The sequence below is a fragment of the Pristiophorus japonicus genome, chromosome 21 (assembly GCF_044704955.1).
Source record: "Pristiophorus japonicus isolate sPriJap1 chromosome 21, sPriJap1.hap1, whole genome shotgun sequence".
In the NCBI taxonomy this organism is placed as follows: Eukaryota; Metazoa; Chordata; class Chondrichthyes; family Pristiophoridae; genus Pristiophorus; species Pristiophorus japonicus.
The window spans coordinates 8,164,174-8,176,811 of NC_091997.1; the positions used below are offsets into that span (position 1 = coordinate 8,164,174).

Genomic DNA, 12,638 nt, shown 5'->3' on the forward strand with positions numbered 1-12,638 from the left:
TTCCTGGGATGAGAGGTTTGTCTTATGAGGATAGATCGAGTAGATTGGGCCTATACTCTCTGGAGTTTAGAAGAATGAAAGGTGATCTCATTGAAACATGCAAGATTCCGAGGGGGATTGATGGGGTAGATCCTGAGAGGTTGTTTCCCCTGGCTGGCGAGTCTAGGACTCGGGATATAGTCTCAGGATAAGGGATCGCCCATTTAAAACAAAGGAGGAAGAATTTCTTCACTGAGGGTTGTGAATCTTTGGAATTCTCTACCTCAAAGGACTGTGGATGCTGAGTCATTAAGTATATTCAAGACATTTTTGGACTCTAGGGGAATTAAGGGATATGAAGATCAGGCGGGAAAGTAGAGTTGAGGTAGAAGATCAGCCATGATCTTATTGAATGGCGGAGCAGGCTCGAGAGGCCGTATGGCTTACTCCTGCTCTTAATTCTTATGTTCTTATTGTATTGAATTTCTATTTAGTACAAAAAATCCATTTATTGGCTTAAGGAGATCTTTATAATATTTGAAAGAACTTTGATAATGCATTCTCATTACTGTCTAACTAAATGTTTTTTTTTGGTTTAGCAAAATTATTTTCTTGCATATTTCATATGGTGTGTACTATCAGAATGAAATCAAATGATTACATTTTTACACACGTAAAGAAGTATAATGAGAATGGTTAAATCACTGCTACAATGTTTAAAAAGACTATACTTTTAAATACAATATGATATTCTAATGATAAACCTGTTATGTTCATGTTGAATGTCTGCAGGGTTCAGTCGAAGAAATTCCTTGAATGGCTGCTGCACCTCACAGGATCAACGCCAAATACAGTCTACTGTTGCTGGGGGTTACATTTCCTAATGGCTTCTAAATCGTGCTGAATAGTTGGTCATCAGAAACACAGGCTCTGCACAATAAATCTAAATAAAATGGAACAGAGAAATGTATTCCGTTCCAACTGCAACAAAGATCTGTCACTGTTGCACCTCGAGAGTTTGATTTGCAGGAATCGCGCATTGTTGCTAGATTTATGGATACAGTTACTGTGATTATCAGTTTGGACTTGGACTGATGTAAGCAGTTAGCAGGTAGCCATTTTCATATAAAATTCTTGCTTCTGGATGATCTCAGTCAGGAATTCTATTATAATTAGGGATGAAACACCCTTTTCTATTGTCACAAGATATCAGGATATACATATCAGGAAAGGATGAACAGCTGGGTCTCTTTTCTCTTTTTATAAAAAAAAAGGCTGAGAGGTGACCAAATTTATGAAAGGTTTTGATAGAGTAGATAGAGAATGTTTCCACTTGTGGGGAGGAGCATAACTAGAGGCCATTAATATAAGATAGTCACCAAGAAATCCAATAGGGAATTCAGAAGAAGCTTCTTTACCCAAAGAGTGGTGAGAATGTGGAACCTGCCACCACAGGGAGTGGTTGAAGCAAATAGAATAGATGCATTTAAGGGGAGGCTAGACCAGCATATGAGGGAGAAGGGAATAGAGGGTTATGCTAATAGTTAGATGAGAAAAGACGGGAGGCTCGAGTGGAGCATAAATGCCGGCATGGACTGATTGGGCTGAATGGCCTGTTTCTATGCCTGTGTAACCCTATGATATATACTGCATTTGATTTTTCTTCCAAGTACTAATATAATTTCTGGAAACACGTCAGCACAGTTTAAATCAGATCACATTATCTGATACAGCAATACTTCGACTCTGATCACCGTTTTAATTGGGTATGAAGATTTATTTTTCGTTTTGGCCAATAGTATTCGTGGTAATCTATTTCTAAGGAAATCTGATCAAATCAGATTTAAAATCAAATGCAAGAATATAGAGCAGCTAACAATTTTTATCTTATTTTTCAAGGAAGTTTGTTCACCCTCCAGTATAAAGACTACTCCAAGACAATGAAAATGCTAGGTTCTAAGCAACCAATATTATGTATTTTTGTATTAAAATATGTTCCTCTATTGTCATAGTGTAAAAAAATGACTATTCATTGTGTGTATATATGTATATATAAAAAGTGGTGTTCAAGCAGTAAATTATACAAGGTTTGCATTGATAATTGAATTTCTAATTTTGAAACAAACTTTCTCAAGTGGAAGATTTGGTGTAATCTATTGTACATGATTTCATGCATTCATTCTTCCTCCTGCATGCACATTAAATGCCAAAGAATTATTTTACTGGAGAAGATTTTTAATTTTGTCAAATATTTTGGAGTCTCTGAATCCCAAAGCTGACTGTTATAAATGTACATCTGAGAGTAATGAATAGTATCTATATTTAGACAGGAAATGTTAGTTACTAAAAGGAAAGTGATCTTATATAAATCTTTATGATTCAGTTCATTGACTATGATGTTCACACCTTATAATAGGAAGTTATAAATTATTTCACAATTTTAATGGATATAGAATTTTATATAAATTATTCAATAATCCATTTTGGATTATAAAGTCCACTTTAACCTTCAAAACATTAAACTTGATATTTACATGCGATAGCTTTGAAGCCAAATTACATCTTTGTTTTCGCTCAACCTCATTTTACCATCACAAATGTAGGCAAGTCACTTAAAATAAACATTAGTGTTAATGTAAGTTTTCAAACCTACATGTACCTCCTAGGACTAAAATCACAGGACCAGGGCAATAAAGGTGCCTAACAAGCAAGAATTACACAAAAAAGCTCCTTGCAGAACGTCTGCAGATTGCTGATGTAAAATACGTCTATGTGCTTAATGTGGATTTACTTTTGGTACTGTCCGCAAAATATTTAAACTTGAGTGTCGTTGTCTATTTCAATACCAGCTTCAGCAGGCCTTATTATCTCTAATTCTCCCAGGTAATAGCTGTATGAAAGACAGATTGCTGAGGTTCTACTGTACAACCATGTTAAAATAGTGGTGTGGGGGATAAAATTACACTGATTCAAAGTGTCAAAGAACTGATTGTGTGGTAGAGGTCCTTACAATCTGTATCAGGGTGACAATAGAGGGGTGGTTACCCTGGCATGTAGTGTGTAGCAAAATCATAAACATGTTTTTTATAAATGCATATATATTGTTAGATCCAGTGGAAAGAAAATCTTTTTCTACCCCCCCCCCCCCCCCCCATATTCATGAAATTTTACTATATCTTAAAAATGTATTGGTTATATTAAATAAATGACTCAGTTCTTTTCTATTATTTTTGTTGGGTGCCTTACGTCACATTTTATTTTAAATAATTTTCACAAAGGTTCTTCTCAAACTAAAACTGTTCAATTAATTCAGTTTAAGGCTAAAAAAAAATCTGCATTTATCTAAATGTATATGCATTGAGCGATTATAATTTTAAAGCTGGTATGACTAGCTGTATGTGATTCCTCACATTTAAAAAAATATCTTAAACCACTGAATTATTTTGCCTTAAATCTGAATATATCCTCAAATGAGGAAGGCTATGCAATAAACTGTCTGATTTACTGGTGTAAAAATAATGCAATTATTTTCTTGAATGTAATGCTTAAAAGCATTTGGGTTTTAACTTTATTAACTTTCATAATGTTCCGCGGAATAATGCATTGCTAGAGTTGTTTAAATCTAGATACTCTACAATTAACGCATTCTGCAATGGTTCAACATCAAAATGTTATATTCAAGTTTCTCAAGTTTATTGTAATTGTAAAACTTGAAAATTGTTCACCAATATCTCAATTTTAACAGGAATAGCATACTTCATTGTCTTAGTGCTATAATGATCCTGAGGGGCTATGGCTCTTTCCATCTTCAGGGGAAGCAGAAGAGGAAATTGGCCATTGGAGGCAAGAACCAGATGGTTTAAGGAAGAGACAACAGGCTTACTGCTGATCTGTACTACAGTTCCCATTTATTATTAAATATACATTTTTCTGTATATAACTGGCTGGAGTTTTTGAAAGAAGCTATAGACCCTATTATACAATGTCGTACATAAGTCTCTGCTGCCCGTAACCTAACTCACACCAAGTCCCGTTCACCCATCACCCCCTGTGCTTGCTGCCCTACATTGGCTCCCAGTACAGCAATGTCATGATTTTAAAATTCTCATCCTTGTTTTCAAATCCCTCCATGGCCTCACCCCTCACTATCTCTGTAACCTTCTCTAGCCCTACAACACTCCAAGATCTCATTAAACATGGACGATGTGAAAAAATATTCTTAATTTAAGATCCGAGGATAAAACATTGAAATATATATTTTACATCTCTTTCAAATCTTGCCACCTCAAATTTTCAATGAATTAGGACATTGATGTATTTGTGTTAAAAGGCACAGGTAACATTGAACAACATGAAACATATGTATATCTCCATGCATTGTTTTAATGTTGCATATTTACAATATAGATATGGGAGCCTTTCAGTCCATCCAGAAACCTATCATTTCCCATCACAACATTCAGCGTTTTTTTCAATGAGTGCAGGATTATTGTCCCTCTTCGCTTACCTGGAAGACCATTACATGCATTCATCACTGAAGAACTTCCTGGTATCATTCCTAACTGTGCCTTTGGTAAATTGAACTTGTTCTGCCTATCCTACTGTCCTGGTCCAATTTGAAATGGTGTTCTGGATGTATCTTTTCCATGCTGCTTACCATATTATACACCCATACACCCCTATAGGCTCCTCTTCATTTGTCTCCTTTCCAAGGTCGAAAAGCACAAGTTTATCTTTTTCTCATTAACTCGGGCCTCTGATACTGGGGATCGATCTCCCTCTTATCCCCAACTCCAAGACTTAAACATCTTGTTCGTATCTCAGAAACCAAAATTGGATACAGGACCCTGGATGAGGTCTGACTAGTAAAACTTCCTATAACTTACACATTGTCAGTACCTTCAAATGCAAAAGATGAGATTTGAGAATCTTACCATAAAAAGCAAAGATTGTTCCTGTAGTCCTAGCTTTTGAAAACATGATCCATTAATGTTTCCTCCCCCCTCCATTTAAATATCTACAAAATCAGCAACATTTATCATAACTCTCAATATGCCCCAATTCATGTTAGGTTTCACAACTTTTATGAAGATTTATTTTACAGAACAAACTTTAATTTCAAGGCTAAGAAATGAATGGGACCTGAAATATTAAACCACAATTTTGTACAATTCTTTTCAAACCTTAGGTATGGCTGTCAAGAAAAATTATAATCAAAGTTGAGTTTTATTGATAGTACATGAACTGCATACATTCAATTTTGCCATACATACAGCAGGTATTGCAAGTGATGGAATTAGCATAGCTTTCAGCTGCACTGCCACAAAATTATTCCTAGATCAAGGCAGACAGTGACAGACAGAAAATAAAAACCTCTGTTCACTCTGAAAAATACACATCTTGATCCAACATGTTCAATTTTATTTGTATTATATGTTGGATGCACAACTGTTCAGTTCAAATCAGTCACAAATCTGCTGAGAAAAAATCAGTACACAAACAGTATAATAAAGTGTTTCAGTTTACTGAAGTCTTGGAATCATTTCTTGCTCGAACACCTTTTGCTTCTTCTTCCAAATCATCCAAAAATCGTTCCTGTGACACTGAATAAAATGTGTATCCATCTAGAGTGATTATTAAGGAAATATACATACATCTGAATAAATCTGGTCCAATCTAAACTTTGTTACTGTAATTCAATTTTTGAAATAACAAAAAAATCCCCACTGCTGTTGCTATGGCTAAAAAAGTCAAATGTATGGTACATTTAGTTATTAGTTATCAGTAGTATGAAAATGACTTGTTGCACATTAGTCACCAAACTAGAGATTAAAAAACTGAAAAATGCTATCTTACTGAATTTCTCTGCACTCTTTCCATGGCTTAAAAAAAAACACAGCTTTATCAATGTGTTCCTCCCACTGTTAAAGGTTTGTGTATCTGAACCCAATCCTTTTAAGGCTTTACCATTCTGTAATTTCACTCATTCTTCCCCCTCAAAATAATTCACTGTGCATTCCTCTGCATTAAATTTCATCTAACTTCTATCTGCCCCATCTACTAACCTGCATATGCCCCCAAGTTGTACAGCCCTCTTTCCAGTCACTATTACCTCTCCAATTTTTAAATCAAACCCAATTTTGATATAAACAAACAGTGCTGTCAGCTAGTGGTCAGAGTTAAGACCATTTCTGAACTCGGGTATAGGGGCACAATATCAGAATTTGCAGATAAGAATAAAAATATCAAAATTGGGTCTGATTTTAAAATTGGAGAGGTAATAGTGACTGGAAAAAGAATCAAAATGTAAATGATAAGGAGAGAACTAGTCCAGATAAATAGGAAAGAAAAAAATTGCAGATAGGACAGTGGGCATATGAGGTGAAACCTTCAAACTGGAGATGATTCCTAGAATGTTGAGGGAGGTCAGTGATGAAATAGTTATGATCACAATCCTTCAAATATCCATGGATATGGTATTTGCGTCAGAGAACTACCAATGTAACCCCTTTGTTCGAGAAAGGAGAATAGGCTAAACCAGATAAACATAGAGCAGCCAGCCTAACATTGGTTGTGGGTAAGCTTCCAGAAGCCATATTAGGGGATGAAATTAATACTCATGTTGAAAGATGTGTTAATTAAGGACAGCTAGCATGGCCTTTACATGGATTGGTCACTGGGTAAAAGGCAAGTCATGACGGACAAATTTAATGGCATCTTTTGAGGAAATAATGGAGTGTATTAATAAATGCAGTAGATGTGTATTAAGATCTTTATTAAGTTGCTACATAGGAGGCCTGTTGCTAACATTAAATTACACATTAAAATAAATGGGTAGGAAGTTAGCTATAGAACAGAAAATAGTGTGCAGTGCTTAATGAAAGTTTTATGGACTGGAAGGATATAAACGGTGCTGTCAGCTAGTGGTCAGAGTTAAGACCATTTCTGAACTCGGGTATAGGGGCACAATATCAGAATTTGCAGATAAGAATAAAAATAGGCAGCTAGACTGTTTCTGCGTTTGACTTCCACTATCCTTTTAATACTTCTTTATCTGTAGTTATTCTATCTATTCTAACCTCCTTCTCGTGCCTTTCTTCATTCCCGTAGCCTCAAGGATCTCCAGTTTCTGCTGCACTACCTTTACTTCTTCTGGGAATATGTCTGATTTGTACCTTAATCATATCCAGTTTGAAGGTTTCACCTCATATGCCCACTATCCTATCTGCAATTTTTTTCTTTCCTATTTATCTAGACTAGTTCTCTTTTTATCATTTAAATTTTGATTCTTTTTCCAGTCACTATTACCTCTCCAACAATTTTTAAATCAAACCCAATTTTGATATAAAAACAGAAAATGCTGGAAATACTCAGCAGGTCAGGCAGCATCTGTGGAGAGAGAAACAGAGTTAATGTTTCAGGTCGATGACCCTTTGTCAGAACTGGAAAAAGTTAGAAGTGTAACAAATTTTTATGCAAGTGCAGGGGCAGGGAAAAAGAGGGGGGGCGGGGGGAAAGAGTAGGGAGAACAAAAGGGAAGGTCTGATAGGGTTGAAGGCAGGAGAAATTAATTAACAAAAAGGATGATGTACAAAGCAAAAGGAGATGGTAATGGGACATTAAGAAACAAAAAATGGGTCTAGAAGGGGTGTAAATGGGAATGGCTTAAACATCAAGTGCTGCCATGTGCAAAAAAAAAATAGGGGCAGAGGTCTGAAATTGTTGAACTCGATGTTGAGTCCAAAAGGCTGTAAAGTGCCGCATCGAAAGATGAGGTGCTGTTCCTCGGGCTTACATTGAGCTTTGTTAGAACAGTGTAGGATACCAAAGACAGAGAGTTCAGAGCGGGAGTGGAGCGAAGAATTAAAGTGACAGACGACCGGAAGCTCGGGGTCATGCTTACGAACTAAATGGGGGTGTTTTGCAAAGCGGTCATTCAATCTGCGTTTGGTCACTCCAATGTAAAGGAGACCACATCGTGAACAGCGAATACAGTATGATAAATTGTAAGAAGTGCAAGTAAACCGCTGTTTCACCTGGAAGGAGTGCTTGGGGCCCTGGATAAGTGGGAAGGGAGGTCTTGCAATTTTGATATGGTTGCTGTTTCCTAAATGTCCCCTTACCCTTATATTATCTTCTCCGTTAATTTTCTAGGACTATATCCAACACTATCACCTTCCTTGTATTAAAAACATATCGTTTGGAAAGCAGTCCTGGACATATTGTGGGAACACCTTTGCCACTTACAATACAATAATTAATTACAGGCTGAACCTCCCTTATCCGGAGCCACCCCTCGTCCAGAACCATTCCCGGCCACTCCGACATGAACAAATTCAAGTCGTTCCTCGCTGGCCTGACCCCACGATCCACTGCCCCCATGATCTCTCTGCCACCCTCCCAGCCCCACCACGCCAGCCAGCCCCGATGTCCCCTTGCTCAGTACCTCTACCATCCAATTTAACATGACCACCCCTTGTCCAGAAAAATCCCTTATCCAGAACAGGCCAGGTGCCGAGGGTTCCGGATAAGGGAGGTTCAACCTGTATTCTCATACTCATTATTATAGCTCTACTTTTTCTGTATTTTTCTCTAAATTATCTACATAATTTTTCCTCTCTCATTTTCACTGTTTGCTAGTCTATAAGAAACACCCAATAGAGGAACAGTTTTCTTTTCATTCCTCAACTCAAACCAATCATATTCACCTTTCTCAGCATTCCCCGTATCTTACATTCTAGTGATGTAACTGAACCTTCCAATAATACTGTAAATGCCTCCTGAATATTTTGTAACTAAGAATGTTTAATCCTACTGTATTCATACCGCCCCAAAGCAATTTGTGCCTCTAGCTCACCAATATTATTCAGAATACATTATGCATTATGTACATAAAATTCAAATCTGCCTGTCTGTCAAAAATCTTGCTTTTTACTCCCTCCTGGTTCTGACCCTTTTTTATTACTTCCTGATTTACCCTTTTCTATCCCCTTTGCCATTTTTTATTTTCTTCCTGCTTCCATGTCAGCTGTGGCTCAGTGGGTAGCACACTTGCCTCTAAGTCAGAAGATTGTGGGTTCAGGTCCTACTCCAGGATCTTGAGCACATAAATCTAGGCTGACACTCCAGTGCAGTGCTGAGGTGCCGTCTTTCAGATGAATTAAATTAAGTCTGCCCTCTCAGATGGATGTAAAAGATCCCATGGCACTATTTTGAAAAAGAGCAAGGAGTTATCCCCGGTGTACTGGCCAATATTTATCCCTCAATCAACATAACAAAAACAGATTAACTGGCCATTATCACATTGTTGTTGGTGGGGGAAGTATAGGATATGGGGACCTTATCAGAGCCTGGCCATTCAAGAGAGAAGTTAGGAAACACTTTTACACGCAAAGGATGGTAGAAGTGTGGAGGTCTCTCCCACAAAAATCAGTAGATGATTGTTCAATTAATAATTTTAAATCTGAGATCGATAGATTTTTGCTAGCCAAGCGATAGGGAGGCAAGGCGGATGGATGGAGTTAGGATACAGATCAACCATGATCTCATTGAATGACGGAACAGGCTCCAGGACCTGAATGGCCTATTCCTGTTCCTATGTAAACTTTAGGTAAATCCTGCAAGTGCGTGGCTGCTGTGGCTCAGTGGGTAGCATGATTGGAGCGTGGGAAAGTACAGCAAGAGCAGAGAGGTCAGGGCGAAGGAGCAACGTGATCGGGGCCCAGGAGAGGCGCGAGATTGGGGTCCAGAAGAGGCGCGAGATTGGGGTCCAGAAGAGGGGAGGGCCCAGGGAAGCACGGGCCAGCCCACACTGCAATATGTGTGTGCACTCGGTCTGTGCAGCAGAGCTGGTCTCCAGTCGTCTTGGTTAATCCTTGCCACTGGACCAAGACCTAGCTCTGTCAAGCCCGTGTGGTGGCTGGTGTACAACGGCCACCACATGTTAAAAAAATCCACGCACAGGCATCTTCCACCCTTCAATATGCAGTTCGGGACCTGGAATATTAGATCCTTCATTGAAACACCTCTGAACTCATCCTTTTTTTGGTGGAAGTAAGTCATCCTCGATATGAGGGACCGCCTAAGAAGCGTACGTTAGCAGGAAATTGCAGTATAAATGGTCCCCCACACACAATTTGATTTGGTCTTTCACACAAACAAGCCGGTTAGTCAACAGAGAAGCAATTGTATCTATAATGATGCCCACACTGAATACATAACCCCACACTTTCATCCCCAGCAAAGCACTGAACATGTTACAAGGATACAGATGCCCAAGACCATGGCCCCGATTGCTAAGCCTGTGAACACATTCCTCCCACGCCGTTTCTGCAGGTTTTTTTGCCACTGAGCCAGCTCCACTTTCCGCATAAACTCGAGCTGTTCTTTGCTCAGGTTGTCCTTCTTCGGGTTGATGCGTTTGGCAAACTCCGATCCTCCTCCTCCTCCTGAATTCATTTCCGCCATTTTCCCGAACCACCAGCGGGAACAGCCTGCGGAAGGTCAACGACGGCAAGCTGGAGAGGGCACGTCAAAACAGCAACGCGCTTTGTTCCAGTTCCTTATTTTCATCATAATCGGATAAAGGGGATAACGTGTATTCAGGCACGAAATAAATCCAGATACGGGGAAATTACACTTTATTTCAGTAACTACGGAATGAAATATTACCAACAATCATTTTACACAATTTACAAACGATTTTTGCAAAAAAGCTTGGTCAAAGAGGTAGGCTGTAAGGAGCATCTAAAAAGACTTACATTTATATAATGCCTTTCACCACCACTAGACGTCTCAAAGCGCTTTACAGTCAATGAAATACTTTTTGGAGTGTAGTCACTGTTGTAATGTGGGAAACGTGGCAGCCAATTTACAAACAGCAATGTGATAATGACCAGATAATCTGTTTTTGTTATGTTGATTGAGGGATAAATATTGGCCAGGCCACCAGGGATAAGTCCCCAGCTCTTCTTCGAAATAGTGCCATGGGATCTTTTATGTCCACCTGAGAGAGCAGACGGGGTCACGGTTTAACGTCTCATCCGAAAGAGGCACCTCCAACAGTGCAGCACTCCCTCAGCACTGCACTCGAGTGTCAGCCGAGATGCTCCGCTGGGCAGGCCACATTGTTCGCATGCCTGACACAAGACTCCCAAAGCAAGCGCTCTACTTGGAACTCCTTCACGGCAAGTGAGCCCAAGGTGGGCAGAGGAAACGTTTCAAGGACACCCTCAAAGCCTCGTTGATAAAATGCAACATCTCCACCAACACCTGGGTGTCCCTGGCCAAAGACTGCCCGAAGTGGAGGAAGTGCATCCGGGAGGGCGCTGAGCACCTCGAGTCTCATCGCCGAGAGCATGCAGAAACCAAGCGCAGGCAGCGGAAGTAGCGTGCAGCAAACCAGTCCCACCCATCCTTTTCTTCAACGACTGTCTGTCCCACTTGTGATAGAGACTGTAATTCCCCTATTGGACTGTTCAGTCACCTAAGAACTCATTTTTAGAGTGGAAGCAAGTCTTCCTCAATTTCAAGGGACTGCCTATGATGTGCTCAAGTCCCTGGAGTGGGACTTGAATCTACAACTTTCTGACTCAGAGGCAAATGTGCTACCCACTGACACTTAAGTAGGAGAGAGAGGTAGAGTTGGAGAGGTTTAAGGAGGGTATTTCAGAACTAAGGGTCTAAACAGCTGTGTGCATGGTCGCCAAAGGTGGAGCAATGAAAATCAGGGATGCGCAAGAGGCTAGAATTGAAGGAGCGCAGAGATCTCGTAGGATTGTTGTTACAGAGATAAGGAGAGGCAAGGCTCTGGAGGGATTTGAAAACAAGGGTGAAAGTTTTTAAATCGAGGCGTTGTCGGACCGTGAGCCAATGTAGGTCAGCGAGATGGATGAATGGGACTTGGTGCAAGTTAGGACACAGACAGCAGAGTTTTGGATGAGCTCAAGTTTACAGAAGGTGCAAGATGCAAAAGATGGGTTCAGAGGAGGTGTAAGTGGCTACAGGAGAATAGATGAGGGGGAAGGAAGAATGGAAAATCTGGCAAAGAGGAGAAGGATCCTATTGTCGGGAATGGATAGGAAAAAAGGCAGATAGACCGCAGGGGTGTGGACCACCTGTCAGGTGAGTGCCGACAGAGGATCCGACCCCAAACGCCAACCCACACCTCTTCCACTTCCAGTGGCTCTGGAGCAGCAATCCTCTATTGCATGCACTTGCTGTCCGAGAGAAAATGGGAACAGTGGTTAAGGTCTAATGTTGTTAAACTCAATGTTAAGGACATAATGGAGGGTTGTGAAATGCCTAATGGAAAGAACAGATGCTGTTCTCACACTTAATAAAAGAAAACTGATTGGCATAGATCTCACCAAACCTGCTAGCAAGTGAGTGACTGTCCATTTACCTAAACCATGAGAGTGGATAATTACGGTTCTAGAGAGAATGGGGAACCATACGTTTTGACAGAGGATGGTAGTGTAAACACTCTTAATAGTTCCAAAATATGGATGCTATATATATATATCATATACCTATGCTGCAGAATTAATAAGAGTGACAATCATTAAAATCAATAATATTGGCAAGGAGATTTCAAAGATCATGGATGTGATGCAAAGGCTAAACCTCTCTGCCTATCCACCTCCCTCTCCTCCTTTAAG

The 12,638-nt window shown here is 39.6% G+C and overlaps 2 protein-coding genes across 5 annotated transcripts in view; one reads left to right on the forward strand and one right to left on the reverse strand.

Annotated features, from left to right (window-relative positions):
- The window catches only part of wnk4a (WNK lysine deficient protein kinase 4a), a 98,882-nt gene extending 93,169 nt beyond the window's left edge, over positions 1 to 5,713 (forward strand). For all 4 annotated transcript variants that reach the window (XM_070864331.1, XM_070864334.1, XM_070864332.1 and 1 more), the window contains exon 19: positions 772 to 5,713. In XM_070864331.1, the coding sequence (XP_070720432.1) occupies positions 772 to 863 (92 nt within the window). In that variant the 3' untranslated portion in view covers positions 864 to 5,713. The remainder of the gene's footprint in view (positions 1 to 771) is intronic.
- On the reverse strand, positions 5,187 to 10,508 carry coa3a (cytochrome C oxidase assembly factor 3a). Its single transcript, XM_070864356.1, has 2 exons — positions 10,248 to 10,508; positions 5,187 to 5,603 (listed from the first exon to the last, which is right to left on the reverse strand). Exons 1-2 carry the CDS (start codon positions 10,444 to 10,446, stop codon positions 5,497 to 5,499), a joined length of 306 nt encoding a protein of 101 aa, XP_070720457.1. The 5' UTR covers positions 10,447 to 10,508; the 3' UTR covers positions 5,187 to 5,496.
- Between the last annotated feature and the right edge of the window lie 2,130 nt (positions 10,509 to 12,638).